Raw genomic sequence first — 22817 nt, 5'->3', positions numbered from 1 at the left:
TAACTTTGCAAGGAAACACACACACACACAGTTTTGTTTACTATTATAGAATCATGTATACATTTATTATTTTTAATTATGCAAGAAAACCAAAGAACATATGTTGGAACTTCTGACGTTAGTTTGATCAATCCAGCATGGAATCCGCCCTTTTAAAAAATGCATTTTATTGACACTGTTGTCGTTTTTCCGTGATTGACTGTCTCGATTCTCGTTGTGCGCATATGTTAGACATAATGTTGCATCTAATTGTATAAAATTACAAAAATATAAAATTAAAATATAAATAATGACAATTTGAAATTGATAAATAAAAAATGAGACTACAAAATGGTTAATATGCTTGCAGATTTTTGTTTTTTGTTTCTTTGTTAAATTTGAATTTTTAATGCTAAGTGTCGTAATAATTAAAGAATTAGCTAATATTCCAACAAATTAATGAGATTCTGACAATGAGATAATGAGATTACGATCATCTCTTAAGATTGTTGCGCAAATTTTTTTAGATTTCTTGTTGTTTGCAAACGCTTTTCTATAATTGTGTATGCGATGTATAATTATTATGTTTCATAATTGCTGAATACGTTGAAAAATATACTTTGCATATATATATTTAATAATAGATGTAGATTTTCTTCTCACAGAAATACATGCACTTTCTGCTTCAAAAAAGAACATACGTTCAGCGAGTACTATTGTCGTCGAATCATCGTATACAATATAAAATATCGTATATAATGTATAATCATTGTATATAATATAAAAAAGCTAGTGTAAAATCACGCTTAATGCAAGCAATTAAAAAAATATTTATTATATATTAAAATTTTTTTAGCAGTAAATGAATTATTTGTTACTCTAATATATATTACAAATAGAATACATCGCAGCAATTTTGAAAGTATATCGCCAAGATTTTTAACTAAAATTTTTTATATATTTCATTTTGTATTAATTTCTAATTTCTGATTACAATATTTTTTTAGAAATATTAATTTTACAACATAAGTTTACAGTACTTTGAAACATACTGTTTTTTCTATTATACTATTTTGAATTTGGTGCTTTTTTACTTTTTTCTAAAAAAAGATCTTTTTTAGATTCATTTCTACGTAAGATTAATGGATCAGTTTTTCATGAATGCTTGAGTGTTGAGTCATATTATTATAAATAAATATGAACATAAGATCTTAATATATTAATAAATAAACAATAGGTAAATAAGGTGTTTTAGACGAGCGGTTATTAAATGACAATAATACAAAGGTATGTTTAAATCATGAAATTTCTATTATTTATTACATAGATGAGACGTTTCGAGCGCTCACTTGCGTCTTATCAATCATATTAATTAAACATAATAAAAAACCAATACAATAAAACGGCGAATCAATAGTCATGTACTAGACGAAATCTTCATAATTAATATTTAATATCCACGTGTTTCATATATGCAAATGATATTAAAAAATGTATTTGTATATAATGCTGTCAATGGAATACTTGGTTAATATTGAATTACCGCTTGAGGATTTTATGATGTTTAATTGTACTGTATTCGTTGTTAAACTAATATGATTATTATACCATGTATTATTATACCATGGATTAGTGTGAATAGGACTACAACATATTTTAGATTTAGTCAAATCGGAGGGAATAATGTCGGGTGTTCCCTTATAAGTGATAATTACGTAGAAAAACTAAAAGAAATGACGAAGAACATTTCTGGTAGTTTTTCTGTAATGCTTAAAATTTATTAACTAAATTTATAAAAAAATACATATACTATAAAATATAGGCTGACAAAGCCGAACGCGATGTGGGTTGCGAAAATCAATTTAGCGATACAATTAAATGATTGTGCGTGAGCCATTAATCGAAATACAATTCCTAAAAAGTGTTTACACTGTAAAGATCAGCAAATTCGTGCCTCAAGCACTATTATTCAATTGTAGCAAAAAAAATAATTTTTGCAATAATCGACGCAACAACATCGCGTTCGGCTCGTTTAGTCAACATGTTTATATTTTCTTGAAATTTAGATTTGTTGAAAATTAAATATGTTCTGTCCTCATTGCATGTAATTGGCAATAATAATTGTACATGTAAAATTGAAATTTATTGCAAATATACAAAACGACACTTTTCTTCTTAACTTATTAGTTCATGTGCATGTCATGTTACATTTTTTAAATTTATAACATAAATTTATAATTGTTTTTTACATATCAAAAATATTTTTATTAATAAGAAATGTCTAAGAGCCATCCGCGGTTTCTTGCGTACATCTCCAAGAAAAATTAATTTTTCGTTGGAAATAAACAAAAATGTGCACAAGTCACATATTATTCTTGGTTTTCTACCAAGACTTTACATGAAATATCTTATATTTGAGATTTAATTTCATAAACCCCTGTACCCCCCCTAAAGAAATAAAGAAATAAACGCGAGAGAAAAATATAGATCCGAAAGTCGCTAAAAATATTTTTATACATAATCGCTATTAGATATTCTGCATTTTATAATACAGAAATATTAATAAACAAATTCGAGAATTTACTCTCAAGTGCATAATATTATAATAAAATATTCTTAGCATCGAATGTGAGTATGTGTATATATAAACACGCTTTTGTCATAGCTCAGCTACATTGAACATCTATTACAAAAAATACCATTTTTAAACAATAATTACATTTAACACAGTCGCGTTTGAAAATATTCGTAATTTATTTGTATGGACCATGTAGGCACCAATTTAAAATAAATTTTAATTTGCCTTTATATACATACATATACTTATAAATATATAATATATTTTTATATTTGAATCAAAAATCTTTTTTATAATAATATAGCATAATATATTGTATAGCTTTCATACAAAATTATTTTTTAAAGGAAAACGTTTACAAAATTTAACCATAGATTTGACTTAATTATATGTATCGATAAGACAAATTTTTCCTTTGAAATTTTAAATTAAATCTTTTAAAGAAACCAAAACATCATGTAAAATATAACATTGTCAATAGTAATTTTAAGATAATATTAAATTGCGATTAAACGTTGATTTTTGATATGTGATAAAACTCTTTTCTTTACACACTGACAACATTTGAATTCAATCCCATTAGACAAATTTTTCGTGTGATATTTTTCTTTTCCGCAAAAGATTGACTTTTCCTGCATGGATTCCTCAAAAGTGGTATTCAAGTCGAAGCATTCGTCTTGAATCCGAATCGTTTCAGTAACATCAACTTGATTTTCTTCCTCCATACAAATATGATAAAAACGAAGAAATTCTCTACTACATTTAACAAAACACTAACAATATCAATGTAATAACTAAAATTATATAATTGTACCGCAAAGAACCTTAAAATCGTATACAGAAACCAATTTATACCCGCAAAGATAAACGACACGATAAATAACTTTATATATAGATTCAACCTGCAAAAAGAAATATATATTAGTCACCTTTCAAAAAAAAAATAAATTCTATCTGTCAAATTATTAAATTGAAAAGTGATGAAATAAATTACAATTCTTAAAAAAAGGGGGAAATGAGTGTAGGCGTGCGATTATTTTCAAGAGTATATATCACGCCATCATATTATTGTCGCCTTGTCGTCTCGTCCTCGTGTTCGATTATTTATTTATATTTATGTTACTGTGTGCGAATAATAAGAGATTTGATCCGTGTAGAAAATAACAGATGCGACCGTTCAAAAACAAACCAGAGCACGGGTTAGTTGTCGCTTAGCGATTGGCTCAAGTATGATAGGAAGGGATTATTAGGGAAAATTAGGAGCGATATAAGTATCAGCGATTTTTGGTAGAAGGACACATAACTCTCTCTTTTTGGACGCACTTTTACGCTTCATCACGGACTCTCAGACACTCTCTCTTATACGATCGGACAGAGGACCGCCGAGGTCGGAGCGACGGCGAAGAGACAAGGGAACATTTCGTATTTGGACGACAAGAGGCACCTTGATTTCGCAATAAATACATTATACTCTAATAATAATTCCTTATTTGATCCGGATTCTTTCCTGACTCTCATTTATCCGGTCTTCTCCTACATATATCTATTTAAAACACAATCGTTCACCGTCTACATGAGAAACAGTTATTTAAAGAAATATTATCAAAATTTTGCGGAAATTCAAATAAGCGTACTTCCGTGAAAAATTATCGTATTTGAAATTTTTTTTGTTTTAAAGAGTAAAGTCTCTACTTTAAAAAACTTTTGTTCGATTTTGATTTCATCCTCTCTCCCTTACTCCGCCCCTTTAAAAAGTAAGGTGTTTTTGTCATCAAACAATTAGAAGACATTTACGTGAACGTGGTTTAAGATCGCGAGTTCGACATTTTTCTCTCCAAATGTATGGATCATACATTTTTTCCAACCATCAGAAGAGGAAAATGTCAAACTCGCGATCTTAAACTACGTTCACGTAAACGTCTTCTAATTGTTTGATCACTGATTCTGTGAAGATCTTCATTATCAATTTGTCACGCAATCATCGTTGGTGCGCGTCGGATCATCGCTAAAGCTGGTGATAATTGCACAAAAATGCATAGATAATTTTGATATGCTGTAACTCTGCCAAAAAGAATCATACAAACTTTGTTTTTTTTTTAATTTGTAGGAAAAAGTTCATATTCTATGAAAATTTGGATAAGATTTGCGAAAAATTTATTTCACTCCGTAGATTTCGTCAAATTATGCAATTTTTTGAAATAATGCATTCCTTACTTTTTAAAGGGGTGGAGACAGGGAGAGAGGATAAAATCAAAATCGAATAAAAATTTCTTAAAATTAAGTTTTTTAAAAGACTGCGCCCTTTAAAACAAAAAAGAATTTGTTCAAATACGATAATTTTTCGCGGAGATACGGTTACTTAAATTTGCGCGTGATATTAAAATGCGTGTTGTGATAATTTTTTTGACCAGTGTATATATTTTGCAATTTTTATCTTCCTTTTCACCAGGAATGCGAATCAAGCGAGTATGTGATGATGTCAGCAGAGATATTGGCAAAAATATATCTTCATAAATCTCATTAACTTAATAAAAGATTATTACAGAGTGATGCAAAATGTGAGAATACACACCATTTCTTATTGTCATTATACTGCTTACTTTCCGAATCTGTTAGACTGAAGTTTGTATCCTTTTCGTAACGTTTGATGTTCCTTGCCGCAGAGATGGATAAGCAAATGCTACTAATAATACAGACAGTTGCGATCCAGTAATTATATAATATAAATGCTTCCAAATCTGTAAGTATGATATCTCATATACTGTTATATACTTTTAAAAGTATATTTAGCGTAGCATTTAATAAAGTTATTTGAGACGTACGATTCGCAGGGTACCAGCAAAATCCTATTTTGAATTCTGGTCTCAAAATATATGGTAAATACTCGGAAACATAATCCACAACGATGACACAAACAATAGCAAGTACAAATGGACATCCGTACGCAAAAATAGCATAATATACCAACGTTTTTTTCCCTGGTTGTCTGACGTTTCTTTGTAACGAAGAGAATCCTCTGCAATTTATGTAGGTATATATTATATTATATAAGTGTTTCATATAAATAACAAATATTTCATTATATAAGTGTAGATAAAAAGAAAATCTCAATGTAAAATGTTAATGTTTGACTTTGACCGAAGTATTCTCGAAAACTCATTCTACGCAATTATAAAAGTATATTTATAGAATTCGACTTGTGACACTCAATTATGATGAGAAATATAACATTGTATAACATTTAAAAATTATTATATATTTACATTTATTAGATATTCCACAGACAAAGGTACCGTATAATTAAAATATTTATTTAGTTTCCAAAGGCAAAAAAAACATATATATACATATATATATATATATATGTGTTAAAAAATTATCGTGTATTACCTTATTTTATACATAAAACAGATCAACGCAATATAAATATCAAGCTTGTAAAATGAAAAAAAAACATTCCAGACAAGTTTATTTCATTTATTGCGAATTAGGTTACGTTGTGATATTTCACAAATATTTTATTAATTAAATATATAATGTTTATTATATACATGCCATTTATATTTTCAAAAAATTTATGTTATCTCACAAAATTTTTGGTTTATTTAATACTATAAAGCAATTATGTATAGACAAATTAAAATCAGAAGCCAAGAACTAAAGTACAATATAAAATACTTGGCTATTTACCTGAAAGTCCGCCACATATTAAAGCTCATTGTACTTAGCCAGAATAAACCAGACAAATTACAAAAATATTCCATAAAGGCTGAAAATGAATATAAATAAAGGCTACAATAATAAATATCATCTTCATCACTAAGCGCGCGTGAAAATGGAAAAAATCGGAAGTTTTACGTTTTTGATTCTTTACTTTAAAACAGATTTTTTACATTCTGTATAAAAAATTTATAAAAATATTTATTATTATGAACAGTGATACTACCAATATTAATGTGAATAATATTTCAAGACATAACACTGCAAAATTCTATAACGCAACATTTTATATATATACATATATGTTAGGGCAAACTCAGATCAAGTGTAATATACAATATATTTAAATGTATTAAATTTTAATTTATTTTATTATCGACAGTTATATTTTAACAAGTGTTATATATATATATATATATATTCAAATAATGAAAAAGATATACTAAGATGCGGATATACGTTATGCTTGACAAATATATTCTGCACTGATTTTATATATTTATGTAATTTATTGTTACATATACTGTACCAATTGTAATACAGATGGGATATGACATATCTTCTTTGACATTTAAAACTCTCACAATTTCAATCATCAATGCGATGGATGTAACTGCACTGTAATTGCGCAACATAAAGCCGTGTTCATTTCGGAGTTCTGGCAATATGGAATACACTAGAAATACTACCATCAAAAATAATATACACACTAAAGTCAAGCTGGAATATATTTTTATTGTATGAGTTATCCAACTATACTCAGGTGTGTACTTCAATTTGTTCCTGAAAATTTCATTATGAGTTTCCGAACAGATAGTCACTTCAAACCTATTCCCCCTTTCCAAGAAGACGGTGAGGCAGTATGATTTCGATTTAAATAATATTTTATAAGAAGATAAATAAATAGAACCATTAACTAAAATTTTATAATTGTACGGACGATCGCGTACTATGTAACGTTGCGTTTTTTAGCACGGATCGTAGATGGCTAAGTAAAAGAATTCGTTTACTTGCTTACTTTCGTTCTGCGTTAAATCGTTTGTGTATTTGTACACATTCGGAAAAACATATTTTATTTCTATTGGAATACATTTAGAGTCATTCCATCTCATGATACTACCAAGAGGACAGCAGAACTGAATGCAAGTTATATTATGACAAGATTCGTATGGGACGATGTTACTTTCATAACTATTCTTAGTGGAATTTTCAAAGACTTTATTTGACATGGAATCATTCATTTCAAGCAGGTTTTCATAAACCTTTTGTGACGTAGAGTTATTTTTATGATTAACATTTGTCGAATTGATGTGAGAGGATATCAATATTTTGTCATCATTCTTATGATTGTGAGCAGAACGTCTTCTTAGATTATGTATTATCGAATCTTCATCCTTGCGATTGATATTTGTGGAAATAGTGCTAAATTCATATTCCATTTCATTATGTTGCATATTGTCGGTAAACCTTTCATACAGATTATATCGGAGTGATTTTATCTTGTCACTATAAATTGTTGTAGAATCCGCATATATCTCGTATCGCACTGTCAAATTACGACCTTTGTCTTCGTTGTTGGTATAATTTTGCTGAGATTTCGATGAAGAAATAATGAGGAGAAAAAACCCGCAACACAGAAACGCGAAACTTTTTACAAACATTATTTCACAAAAAGATATACACTAGAGAAATTATTAGTGAAATCAATCAAAACCTATTGGTACATTCATTATTTCTCATACAAATTTTAGTTTTCAATAATAAAAAGAATCTATATTAATTTTGTGCCTAATTTATATAGTTTTTGTATTAATTAGTTGAAAGATATGTGCGTAATACACACATATAATAAAATTAAATTATCTCTTCCATTTTGATCTGATTTTATTCTAACAATGTCAACAATTACAATGTAGACGATTACGCGATTAATTTTTAATTATCACACTAGATTTAGTAAAATATAATGTATCACTATATTCGGCTTTGACGTTTCTTTCTTGAAAACAGAGAATATTGCATAAGTAATACGTGCTTGTACGAGAGAAGACATGAAACTACCGAGGATGACGAGTGGTGGATAACTTTACGACAAACACACACACACACACACACACACGCGCGCGCGCATACATACACAGTCTTGTCTACTATTATAAAATTATACACTTATAACTCTTAAATATACAAGGTAAACAACGCGGGTATGCTGAATCTTCTGACGTTAGTTTGATCAGTTCAGCAGAAAATCGGCGCTTCTAATAAAAGCATGTAATAGACATTGTTGTAGCTTTTCCGTGATGCTAATTGGCAGTCCCGATTCACGCTGTGCGCATAAGTTAGACATAATTTTGAATGAGTTACATTTTATGTATTTAATTGTGTGTATTTAATTTTTATGTATTTTATTTCGAATGTATTTAATTTTAATTGTATTACAAAAATATAATATTAGAATATTAATAATGACAATTTAAAATTGATAAGCACAAAATAAGGATATAGAATGATTAATATGCTTGCAAATTTCTGTTTTCTGTTCTCTTTTAATTTGAATTTTCTGTGTTAAGTGTTGCAGTGAATAAAGTAAGTTGATATTGCAACAAACTAATGAGATTCTGACTATGAGATTATAAGATTACGACCATCTTATGAAATTGTTGCGTAAATTATAAAATTTTTTTGTTTGCAAACACTTTCCGATAATTGTATGTGCGATGTATAATTATTACGCTTCATAATTGCTGACAATATTACGTCGAATAATATACTTCTTATGTTTAAATGATAGATATAGATATTCCTCTCACAGATATACATACATTCTGCTTCGGGAAGGAAAACACGTTTACCAAGTTCTGTCATCATCAAATTATCATATATAGATAAGCTAGTATAAAATCACGCTTATTGATGCAAGCAATTTAAAAAAAAATATTATGTATTATAATTTTATTACAGTAAATTAATTATTTGTTACTCTAAGATGTATTACAGATAAGATACATTCCAGCAATTAGGAAAAGTAGCGTCAAGTTCTTTTAACTAAAATTTTTTATTTTTTTAATTTTTATTATATTTAATTTTTGATTTGAAATTTTTTGGAATATATTTTTGTTTGACGCAACTTTTTTATTTTATTTTTTTTTTATAAGTATTAATTTGACGACACAAGTTTACGTAATACTTTGAAACATACTGTTTTTTTTATTACGCTATTTTACGTATCGTTAATCTAAGCGCCCTTTTACCTTTTTCCAAAAAAAATTTTTTTTAGTTTTATTTTTACGTAAGATTAAAGAAGTTATATTTTTTTCAAAAATGCTTGAAAGTTGAGTTGTGTTTTTTTACTATGAATTAGTGTGACCATATACAACATATTTTAGATTCGGCCAAATCGGAGAGAACGATGTCTGGTGTTGCCCTTGTAAGTGATAATTACGTAGAAAAACTAAAAGTAGAGATTAAGAACATTTCTGGTAGTGTTCCTTTAATGCTTGAAATTTAATAACAATTATGAATTATATTCGGCTCTAATATGAAACAAATATAAATATGTAGACTGACAAAGCCGAACGCGATGTGGATTATTGCGAAAATCAATTTAGCGCTACAATTAAATAATTGTGCGTGAGCCATCAATTGAGATACAATTCCTAAGAAGTCTTGACAGTGTACCAGCAAATGCGTGCCTCGATCACAATTATTCAATTACAGCGAAAAAAATACTTATTGCAATAATTGAGGTAACGACATCGCTCCTTTGACTTGTTTAGCGAACATATATTTATATTTGCTTGAAATTTAATTTATTGAAAATTAAATATGTTTTTTCTTCATTGCATATAATCGGCAATAATAGTCGTACATGTTAAATTGAAATTTGTTGTAGAAATACAAAGCGACACTTTTCTTCTTAATTTAGTATTTCACGTGCAAGTTATGTTACATTTTTAAACTTATAACATAAATTTATAGTTGCTTCTTACATATCAAATATTTTATATACATAATTACTATTAGATATTTTGCATTTTATAATGCTGAAATATTTATATTCAAATTCAAGAATTTATTCTTAAGTGCATAATATATTATTATAAAATGTTCTTAGCATCAAACGTGTGTGTATAAGTATATATGAAAAAACGCGTTTTTGACATAGCTTATTTACACTAAACACTTATTTACAAAAAATTCCATTTTATTAAACAGTAAAAACCAAACAATAATTACACATAACAGTCGCAATTGAAAATATTCGTAATTTATTTGTTTGGACCATGTCAGCAGTTTAAAACAAATTTTAATTTTACTTTATATACTTATATTTATAAATATATAACATATTTTTATTTCAATCAGAATTATTTTTTATGATAATATAACATTATATATTGCGTATAAATTTCATATAAAAATATTTTTTGAAGAAAAATGTTTACAAAATTTAATTCTAGTAATTCCATTAATTTGACTTAATTATATGCACCAATAAGACAAATTTTCCATGTGCAATTTGAAATGAAATCCTTCGAAGAAACTTATACATTACGTAAAATATAAATTTAAATTGTAAATATAAATTGTTAATTTACTTTTAATTTTATATATAAGATTATATTAAATTGCGATTAATAATTAATTGTTGATTTTTGATTTTATAAAACTGTTTTTTTTACACATTGACAACATTTAAATTCAATCCCATTAGACAAATTTTTCGTGTGATACTTTTTTTTCCGCAAAAAATTGACTTTTCCTGCACGGATTCTTCAAAAGTGGTATTCAAGTCAATGCATTCGTCTTGAATCCGAATCGTTTCAGTAACATCAACTTGATATTTTTTTTCCATACAAATGTGATAAACATGAAGAAATGTTTTACTACACTTAACAAGTTATTAAAAATTTCAATGTAATAACTGTATTTATATAATTGTGCATTATATAACAACCTTGAAATTGTATACATAGACCAATTTATACCCATAATGATAAACAACACGATAAATAACTTTATATATAGATTTAACCTGCAAACAAGTATATATTAATATTTGGTCATTTTTCAATAAAAATAATAAATTCTATCTACCAAATTATTAAGTTAAAAAATGATGGAACCAATTGCAATTTATAAAAGGGGGAAATAAAAAAAAAAATTTATAGAAATACTTAAAAAATGTAATTTTTTAATGTAATTAATATATATTCGTTTATACTCTTTCCTTGCGACATTTCGAGCATTACAGATTTTTTAAAAAAGACTCAATGCAAGTTACAAAAATAAATGTTTTTTTTCTCTTATAAATTTATTACACAATATGAGATATAAAAAAGAAAAATATAAGCACAGTAAAATATATATATTTATAGATATATATATCTTTTGCAATTATAATTTTCTCCTCCTTTTACCAGGAATGCAAATCAAGCAAGCATATGATGTCGGCAGAGATATTGACAAAAATATATGTGCAGAAATCTTATTAACATAATAAAAAATTATGACAGAGTGATGCAAAGTATGAGAATACACACCATTTCTTATTGTCATTAAATTGTTTGCTTTCCGAATCTGTTAGACTGAAGTTTGTATCTTTTTCGCAGCGTTTAATGTTCCTCGCCGCAGAGATGGATAAGCAAATGCTACTAATAACACAGACAGTCATGATCCAGGAATAATAGAATGTAAGTGCTACCCAATCTGTAAATATGATATCTTATATACTATTACATATTTTTTAAATGCGTAGCATTTAATAAAGTTATCTGAGACGTACGTTCCACAAAGTACCAGCAATTCCTATTTTTGAATTCTGGTCTCAAAATTATTGGAATATACTCGGAAACATAATCCACAACGATGACACAAATAATAGCAAGTACAAATGGACATCCGTACGCAAAAATAGCATAATATACCAACTTTTTTTTTCTGATTGGCTGCTGCTTTTTTGTAACAAAGAGAATCTTCTGAAAAAATTTAGGTATATATTATATTTAATTATATAAGTGTAAATATAAAAGAAATCTCAATGTAAAATGTTAATATTTGACTTTGATCGAAGCTTTCTCGAGAACTCATTCTACACAATTATAAAAGTTTATTTATATAATACGACATGTGACACTCAATTATGATGAGAAATATAACATTGTATATCATTTAGAAACTAATATATATTTACATAGATATTTTACAGATAAAGATAATTTAAATTTTTATTAAGTTTATAGGGACAAAATATATATTTATGTTAAAAAATTATTTTGTATTACTTTATTATACATAAAAAAGATTAACGCAATAATATCAAGCTTGTAAAATGGAAAAAAAGATTTCCAGAAAAGTTTGTTTTATTATTGTGAATTAGATTTTGTTGTAATATTTTATAAATATTTTATAAATTATATATATAATGTTTATTATCTAATATATGCCATTTCTAATTCCAAAAAATTTACGTTATCTTGACAAAATTTTTGATATATTTCATACTATAAAACAATTATGTAAAGACAAATTAAAATGAGCTAAGAACTAAAGTAAAATATAAAATATTTGGCTATTTACCTGAATGTCCGCCACATATTAAAGCTCATAATACTTAACCAGAAGTAACCCGATATAATACAAAGATATTCTAAAAAGGCTGAAAAATGAATAGAAATAATAACTACAATAATAAATATCATTTTCATCACTAAGCGCGCGTGAAAATGGAAATAATCGAAATTTTGACGTTTTTTATTTTCCACTTTAAAACAGATTTACTACATTCTGCACCAATAATTTATAACAATATTTATTTATTATTATGAATACTGATACTACCAATATTAAATTAAATAATATTTCAATACGTAACACTGCAATATTCTAAAACGCAAATTTTATATATATATATATATATATATATATATATATATAAATAAATAAATATATATATGTATGTACAGGAGGTAGACAAAATAATGTGAATACCTGTGAAAGAGGGGTATTTATATTTGTTTGTTAATAAGATGGGCTACCATTTGCTTTTTTTCTAATTGGAATGTTGTCTCATTCTTGTATCTGCTAATTGCTCTGTTGAAGGAGAAAATATGTTTCTCACTTTTTCAAAATTGCCTACTGTCCGATGATATTAAGCTATTAAGATGTTTAAATATTTTTGCTGGCTAGCACAATTACCAAATTTGAATATCATTGAGCCAATTAAACGTTTTTTCAATCTCTTCTCCAAAACTGCCTATAGTGGTTCGATGATAATTGGGTTTGGTAATTATGCTGGCCAGGGAGAGTGTTTGGGCATTTTAATGGCTTAATATCATCGAACTATGAACAGTTTCGAAGAAGATTGAGAAGCGGATTTCCTCTTTCAACATCTATCTCTAAGGCAATTGGCGGATGGAAGAATGAGATAACATTGGAAAGTGGGCAAATGGTGGCCCAACATTTAATTAATGTACATATATAAATACCTCTCTTTCACAGGTGTTCACATTATTTTGTCTACCCCCTGTATGTATTTATATATATGTAAAGGCGAACTCAGGTTAGTTTTAATAAAATGCATTAAATTTTAGTTTAATTCATTATTGACAGTTGCATTTTAACAAGCGATATATATATTCAAATAATGCAAAAGTAATATATACTAATATGCGGATATACATTATGCTTTACAAATATGTTCTATGCATTGATTTTATATATTTATGTAATTTATTGTTAGATATACTGTACCAATTGTAATACAGGCGGGATATAAAAAACCCTTTTTTATATTTGAAAGTCTCACATTATCAATCATCAATTGGATGGATGTAACTGCACTATAATTGCGCAACATGAAGCCGTGTTCATTTCGAAGTTCTGGCAATATGGAATACACTAGAAATACTGCCACCAAAAATAACATACACACTAAATACAAACTAAAATATAAATCAATTATATGATTTATCCAACTGTACTCAGGCGTGTGCTTCAAGTTCTTATTAAATTCCGCATACTCTTCTGAACTGAAAAACGCTTCAAATCTACCCCCTCTTTCCAAAAAGACGCCGAGGCAATATGATGTCGATTTAAATAATGTTTCATAATAAGGTATATAAAAAGAACCATTGGCAAAAATTTTATAATCGTACTGATGATCGGGTACCACGTAACATTCCGATTCTAAGCACGTATTGTAGACGGTTAACTGAAAGAATTCGTTCACTCGCCCATTTTCGTTCTGCGTTGAATCGTTTGTGTATTTGTACACATTCGGAAAAACATATGTCATTTCTTTTGGAATACATTTGGTGTCATTCCATCTCATGATATTGCCAAAAGGACAGCAGAACTGAATACAAGTTATATTATGGCACGTTTCGTATGGGACGATGTTAATTTCATAACTATTCTTAGTGAAATTTTCAAAGACTTTATTCGACATGGAATCATTCATTTTAAGCAGGTTTTCATAAACCTTCTGTGACGTAGAGTTTTCTTTATGATTGACATTTGTCGAATTGTTGTGAAAGTGTTTCAATATTTTGTCATCATTCTCTTGATTGTGAGCAGAACGCCTTCTTAATTTATGTAGTATCGAATCAACATCTTTGCGATCGATATTCGTGGAAATAGTGCTAAATTCATATTTCATTTCGTTATGTTGCGTATTGTTGGTAAACCTTTCATACAAATCATATCGCAGTGGTTTTATTTCGTTACTATAAGTTGTTGTAGAATCCGCATATTTCTCGTATCGTATTGTCGAATGATGATCTTCATCTTTGTTGTTGGTGTAAGTTTGCTGAGATTCCGATGAAGAAATGATGAGGAGTAGAAGCCCGCAACACAGAAACGCGAAATTATGTACAAACATTATTTCACAAAGGATTCACTACAGAAATTAGATAGAGAAATCAATCAAATCTGTTGTTGCATTCATTATTTGTCATATAAATTTTAATTTTTAATGCTTAAAAAATGTATATTTATTTTGTGCCTAGTTTAGCTTTTGTATTTATTGAATGTAAGATATGTGTCAGGTTCGTAATATACATATGTGATAAAATTAAATTATTTTATCTTTTTTGCCTTTTTCTACAAATTTTAGAAATGTTGATCTCATTTTATATTAACACTGTAAATGTAGACGATTACGCATTTAACGTTTAATTATCACACTAGATTTAGTAAAATATTTATAATGTATCACTATATTCGGCTTTGACGTTTCTTCTTGAAGGAAAAGAATATTGCATAAATTAATACGTGTCTGAACGAGAGATAAAATAAAACTACTGAAGATTATGAGTCGTAGATAACTTTGCGAGGAAACACACACATACACACACCCACAGTCTGTCTACTATTATAAAATCATACACCTGTAACTTTTAATTATACAAGGAAAACAACAATGTCTTCTGAAACTTTAGATGTTAGTTTGTTCAATCCATTAGCAAATCCGCCTTCTAAAAAAGCATGTCATTATCGCTTTTCTATGATCTGGTTGACTGTCCAGATTCACGTTGTGCGCATAGAAGATATAATTTTGAATGTAATTGTGTTACAAAAATATCAGATTAGAGTATAAATAAGACAATTTAAAATTAATAAACTCAAAATAAGAATATAGAATGATAAATGCGTGTGTATTTTCGGTGTTATGTGTTACTATGATTAAAGTATTAACTGTTATGCAACAAACTAATAAGATTCTGAGACTACGATTATATTATGAGATCATTGCGGAAATTTTTCTATAATTTTCTTGTGTTTGCAAACGCTTACCAGTAATTGTGTGTGCGAAGTATATTTATTACCGTATAGTAAGATTTCACAATTATTGAGTATAAATTATACAGATGTTGTTGAAAAAGAATTTATTCGAAAATCATTTATTTAATTTAAAAATATAATGATACAAACGTTTCGCAGTCTTTATTAGTGCTGGCATATATTACTAATAACAATTTAACATTAAACAAATAATCATGCAAACGGCTAATTTATTAAGAATAAAATTAAGTGTGAAAATGAAGAGAAGATTTTTTACTGTGACAATTTTCGCTATATCAAACCGTGAATTATTTAGAAATATTTTGTCTGCCTTTGCTCAAAAGTAGTTTACTTGAGGTGGAATGCTCTTTTATTTCCGTCGTTTGAAAGCGTGGAATCGACTGAGATTTTGCTATATGTAATTGCTTATATGTAATTCACTATGTTGGAATAAACAATTTTTTTACCATGACATTACCATGTTTTTACGAAATAAATATTAAAATTACTCTTTTACATGTCGTTGAACTTGGCGCCCGAAAAAAATAATTTTTGCAATATTCGACGTAATGACGTCGCGTTCAGCGCGTTCAGCCAACATAATTATATTTTCTTGAAATTAAAATTTGTTGAAAATAAAATATGTTCTTTCTTCATTGCATATAATTGACAATAATAATTATACATGTTAAATATCAATTTATTATAAATATACAAAATAATACTGTTCTTCTTAACTTAATATTTCATGTGCAAGTCATGTGTGTCACATTATTTAAGCTTACAACATAAAGTTATAATTGTTTCTTACATATCAAATACATTTCTGCACCTTATCATTATTAGATATTCTGCACTTTATAATGCAGAAATATTTATATACAGATTCGAAAATTTACTAGGAAGTGCATAATATATGTTATAATAAAATATTCTTAGAATCGAATGTGAATGTTTGTGTATATAAATATATATTGTATAAACGCGATTTTGACAAAGCTCAGCTACACTAAACACCTATTTGAAAAAAATACTATTTTTAAACAATATAAATACATTTAACACAGTCGCATTTGAAAATAATCGTAATTTATTTGTATGGACCATGTCAGTATGAAACAAACTTTAATTTCTCTTTATATACTTACATTTATTCATAAATATATAATATATTTTCATTTGAATTAGAATACTTTTTTAGAATAATATAGCACAATACAATGTATATGGTAGCTTTCATACAAAATTAGTTTTTGAAGAAAATTGTTTACAAATTTAATTTAACTCCATTAATTTGACTTAATTATTTGCACCGATAAAACAAATTTTTCTTTTGAAAATTTAAAAATTAAATTCTTAAAAAAAACCTAAACATCACGTAAAATATAATATTGTGAATTTACTTTCAATTGTAATTATAAAATATATTAAATTGTGATTAATCGTTGATCTTTGATCTGCGATAAAACTTTTCTTTACACACTGACAACATTAGAATTCAATCCCATTAGATGAATCTTTCGTGTGACAGTTTTCTTCTCCGCAAGAGTTCGACATTTCCTGCATAGATACCTCCAATGTGATATTCGATGTGTTAGTCGATGCATTCGTCTTAAATCCGAATCGTTTTAGTAACATCAACTTGTTTTTTTTTTTCCATACAAATATGATAAACATGAAGAAATTTTGTACTACACCTAACAAGGCACTAACAATTTCAGTGTAATAACTATATTTATATAATTGTGTTGTAAATAACAATCTTGAAATTATATACATTATCCAATTTATACCCATAATGATAAAAAACACGATAAATAACTTTATATATAGATTTAACCTGCAAACAAGTATATATTAATATTTGGTCATTTTTCAATAAAAATAACAAATTCTATCTATCAAATTATTAAGTTGAAAAATAATGGAACCAATTGCAATTCTTAAAAGGGGGAAATGAGAAAAAGATTTTTATAGAAATACTTCAAAAATGTAATTTTTTAATGTAATAAATATATATTCGTTTATACTCTCTCCTTACGACATTTCGAGTATTACAGATTTTTTAAAAAAGTCTCAATGCAAGTTACAGAAACAAATGTTTCTTTTTCTCTTATAGATTTATTACACAATAGAAGATATAAAAAAGAAAAGTATAAGCACAGTGAAAAAAAGTATATATGTATATATATATATATATATATATATATATATATATCTTTTGCAATTATAATTATCTCCCCCTTTTACCAGGAATGCGAATCAAGCAAGTATGTGATGTCGGCAGAGATATTGACAAAAATATATCTGCAGAAATTTCATTAACATAATAAAAAATTATCACAGAGTGACGCAAAATGTGAGAATACACACCATCTCTTATTGTCATTAAATTGCTTGCTTTCCGAATCTGTTAGACTGAAGTTTGTATCCCTTTCGAAATGTTTGATGTTCCTTGCCGTAAAAATGGATAAGCAAATGCTACTAATAACACAGACAGTTTTGATCGAATAATAATACAACATAAACGCTTCAAAACCTGTAAGTATGATATCTCATATACTATTACATATTTTATAAATGCGTAGCATTTAATAAAGTTATCTGAGACGTACGTTCCGTAAAGTACCAGCAATACCCCTTTTTGAATTCTGGTCTCAAAATTATTGGTATATACTCGGAAACATAATCCACAACGATTACACAAATAATAGCAAGTACAAACGGACATCCGTACGCAAAAATAGCATAATATACCAACTTTTTTTTTTCTGATTGTCTGCTGTTTCTTTGTAACAAAGTGAATCTTCTGCAAAAATTTAGGTATATATTATATTTAATTATATAAGTGTAGATATAAAGGAAATCTCAATGTAAAATGTTAATATTCGACTTTGATCGAAGCTTTTTTGAAAACCCATTTTACATAATTATAAAAGTTTATTTATATAATACGACATGTGACACTCAATTATGATGAGAAATATAACATTGTAGTCATTTAGAAACTATTATATATTTACATAGATATTCTACAAACAAAGATAATTTAAATTTTTATAAGTTTTTTAGGGGCAAAATATATATTTATGTTAAAAAATTATTTTGTATTACTTTATTATACATAAAAAAGATTAACGCAATAATATCAAGCTTGTAAAATGGAAAAAAAGATTTACAGAAAAGTTTGTTTTATTATGGTAAATTAGTTTTTGTTGTAATATTTTATAAATATTTTATAAATTAAATAAATAATGTATATAATTTAATATATATGCCATTTCTAATTTCAACAAATTTAAGTTATTTTGACAAAATTTTTGGTATATTTTATACTATAAAACAATTATGTAAAGACAAATAAAAATCAGGAGCTAAGAACTAAAGTAAAATATAAAATATTTGGCTATTTACCTGAATGTCCGCCACATATTAAAGCTCATAATACTTAGCCAGAAGTAACCCGATATAAGACAAAAATATCCTAAAAAGGCTGAAAAATGAAGAGAAATAAAAACTACAATAATAAATATCATTTTCATCACTAAGCGCGCGTGAAATGGAAATAATCGAAAGTTTGACGTTTTTTATTCTTCACTTTAAAACAGATTTACTACATTCTGCACCAATAGTTTATAACAATATTTATTTATTATTATGAATACTGATACTATTGATATTAAATTAAATAATATTTTAAGACGTAACACTGCAATATTCTAAAACGCAAATTTTATATATATATATATATATATATATATATATGTGTATGTATGTATGTATTTATATATATGTAGAGACAAACTCAGGTTAGTTAAATAAAATAAATTAAATTTTAGTTTAATTCATTATTGACAGTTGTATTTTAACAAGCGACATATATATATATATATATATATATATATATATATGTATATATATATTCAAATAATGAAGAAGTTATATATGCCAATATGCGGATATACATTATGCTTTACAAATATGTTCTATGCATTAATTTTATATATTTATGTAATTTATTGTTAGATATACTGTACCAATTGTAATACAGACGGGATATGAAACATCCTCTTTCATATTTGAAAGTCTCACAATATCAATCATCAATGCGATGGATGTAACTGCACTGTAATTGCGCAACATGAAGCCGTGTTCATTTCGGAGTCCTGGCAATATAGAATACACTAGAAATACTGCCACCAAAAATAATATACACACTAATAGCAAGCTGGAATATATATTTAATAGACGAGTCATCCAACTGTACTCAGGCGTGTACTTCAAAGCGTTCCTTTTAAGTTCCGCGAACTGTTCTGAACCTAAAATCGCTTCAAATCTACGCCCTCTTTCCAAGAAGACGCCGAGGCAATATGATGCCGATTTAAATAATGTTACATAATAAGGTACATAAAAAGAACCATTGGCAAAAATTTTATAATCGTACTGATGACCGATGGGTACCACGTAACATCGCGATTCTAAGCACTTATTGTAGACGGTTAATTGAAAGAATTTGTTCACTCGCCCACTTTCGTTGTGCGTTGAATCGTTTGTGTATTCGTACACATTTGGAAAAACATATTTCATTTCTTCTGGAATACATTTGGTGTCATTCCATCTCATGATATTGCCAAAAGGACAGCAGAACTGAATACAAGTTATATTATGGCACGTTTCGTATGGGACGATGTTACTTTCATAACTATTCTTAGTGAAATTTTCAAAGACTTTATTCGACATGGAATCATTCATTTTAAGCAGGTTTTCATAAACCTTCTGTGACGTAGAGTTTTCTTTATGATTGACATTTGTCGAATTGTTGTGAGAGTGTTTCAATATTTTGTCATCTTTCTCTTGATTGTGAGCAGAACGCCTTCTTAATTTATGTAGTATCGAATCAACATCTTCGCGATCGATATTCGTGAAAATAGTGCTAAATTTATATTCCATTTCGTTATATTGCGTATCGTCGGTAAACCTTTCATACAAATCATATCGCAGTGGTTTTATCTCGTCGCTATAAATTGTTGTAGAATCCGCATATATTTTGTATCGTACTGTCAAATTATGACGTTCATCTTCGTTGTTGGTGTAATTTTGCTGAGATTTCGATGACGAAATGATGAGGAGAAAAAGCTCACAACACAGAACCGCGAAATTTCGTACAAACATTATTTCTAAAAAGGATACACCAGAGGAATTAGATAATCAAATCTGTCAAACCTGTTAGTACACTACTTCTTATATAAATTTTAATTTTTAATTATTAAAAAAATCTATATTAATTTTGTGCCTACTTTAGCTTTTGTATTAATTAAATAAAATATGTGTTATTAAGTGCGTAATGTACACATATAATAGAATTAAATTATTTTTTCCATTTTGTATTTCTCTAGAAAATCAAGAAATATTGATCTGAAATTAATCTTACCTTGTAAATGTTGATAATTATGCGGTTAATTTTTAATTATTTCGCTATATTTAGTAAAACATAATGTAACACTATATTCGGCGTTGACGTTTCTTTCTTGAATAAAGAGGTTTATCGCATAAGTAATACACGTGCCTGTACGGGAAAGGCAATGAAATCGACGATCACTAGTCGTAGATAACTTTGCGGAAAAACACGCACACACACATACACACTGACAAACGCGCGCGCACATACACACACACACACAGTCTGTCTACTATTATAAAATTATACATCTGTAACTCTTACACATACAAAGAAAACAAAAACGTATTCTGAAACTTCTGATGTTAGTTTGATCAATCCATTAGCGAATCCGTTTTCTAAAAAAGCATGTCATTATCGCTTTTCTATGATGCTGATTGACTGTCCAGATTCACGTTGTGCGCATAGAAGATATAATTTTGAATGTAATTGTGTTACAAAAATATAAGATTAGAGTATAAATAAGACAATTTAAAATTAATAAACTCAAAATAAAAATATAGAATGATGAATGCGTGTGTATTTTCGGTGTTATGTGTTACAATGATTAAAGTATTAACTGTTATGCAACAAACTAATAAGATTCTGAGACTACGATTATATTATGAGATCATTGCGGAAATTTTTCTATAATTTTCTTGTGTTTGCAAACGCTTACCAGTAATTGTGTGTGCGAAGTATATTTATTACCGTATAGTAAGATTTCACAATTATTGAGTATAAATTATACAGATGTTGTTGAAAAAGAATTTATTCGAAAATCATTTATTTAATTTAAAAGTATAATGATACAAACGTTTCGCAGTCTTTATCAGTGCTGGCATATATTACTAATAACAATTTAACGTTAAACAAATAATCATGCGAACGGCTAATTTATTAAGAATAAAATTCTGTATGAAGATGAAGAAGATTCTTTACTGCAACAATCATCGCTATATCAAACCGTGAATCATTCAGAAATATTTTGTCTGTCTTTTCTGAGTACCAGCAAGATCCTTCTACGAATTCTGGTCTTAAATTTTTTGGTAAATACTCGGAAAAATAATTCGCAAAATTGACACAAACAATTGCAAGCACAAATGGACATTCGTACCCAAAAATAGCATAATACACCAACTTTTTTTTGCCGGATTGTTTAATTCCTTTGACGTTCCTTTGTAGCGAAGAAAATTCTCTATAATTTACATGTATAATGTACATGTCACATTTACCTAAGTAAGTGTAGATAAAAGAAATCTCATTGTAAAAGGTTTAAATTAATGTTTGTTTCTGATCATTACATTGCATAATATTTAG

At 27.4% G+C, this 22817-nt stretch overlaps 2 protein-coding genes across 3 annotated transcripts; both read right to left on the bottom strand.

Moving 5' to 3' along the window:
- Positions 1-1267: 1267 nt before the first annotated feature.
- LOC114943521 (uncharacterized) lies at positions 1268-15829 on the bottom strand. Its single transcript, XM_085490297.1, has 10 exons — positions 14030-15829; positions 12857-12935; positions 12125-12255; positions 11821-11986; positions 7461-7744; positions 6807-7244; positions 6248-6326; positions 5380-5573; positions 5130-5295; positions 1268-3459 (listed from the first exon to the last, which is right to left on the bottom strand). The coding sequence occupies exons 1-10, from the start codon at positions 15156-15158 to the stop codon at positions 3216-3218; spliced, it is 2910 nt and encodes a 969-aa protein (XP_085346423.1). The 5' UTR covers positions 15159-15829; the 3' UTR covers positions 1268-3215.
- Positions 15830-17277: 1448 nt separating this feature from the next.
- LOC114943527 (G protein-coupled receptor Mth2-like) lies at positions 17278-21648 on the bottom strand. 2 transcript variants are annotated; one of them, XM_085490213.1, is made up of 6 exons: positions 21492-21648; positions 20098-21237; positions 19475-19553; positions 18676-18869; positions 18434-18599; positions 17278-17900 (listed from the first exon to the last, which is right to left on the bottom strand). In XM_085490213.1, exons 2-6 carry the CDS (start codon positions 21230-21232, stop codon positions 17552-17554), a joined length of 1923 nt encoding a protein of 640 aa, XP_085346339.1. In that variant the 5' UTR covers positions 21233-21237; positions 21492-21648; the 3' UTR covers positions 17278-17551. The 2 variants fall into 2 exon arrangements, with proteins under 2 accessions (XP_085346339.1, XP_029174999.2); XM_029319166.2 differs by lacking the exon at positions 21492-21648 and having other exon boundaries at positions 20098-21469.
- Between the last annotated feature and the right edge of the window lie 1169 nt (positions 21649-22817).

Source organism: Nylanderia fulva, unplaced genomic scaffold, assembly GCF_048542155.1.
Source record: "Nylanderia fulva isolate GAGA-0341 unplaced genomic scaffold, ASM4854215v1 Scaffold12, whole genome shotgun sequence".
In the NCBI taxonomy this organism is placed as follows: domain Eukaryota; kingdom Metazoa; phylum Arthropoda; class Insecta; order Hymenoptera; family Formicidae; genus Nylanderia; species Nylanderia fulva.
Note: the sequence above shows the minus strand (reverse complement) of the source record. Positions and strands in the feature narration are given on the sequence as shown.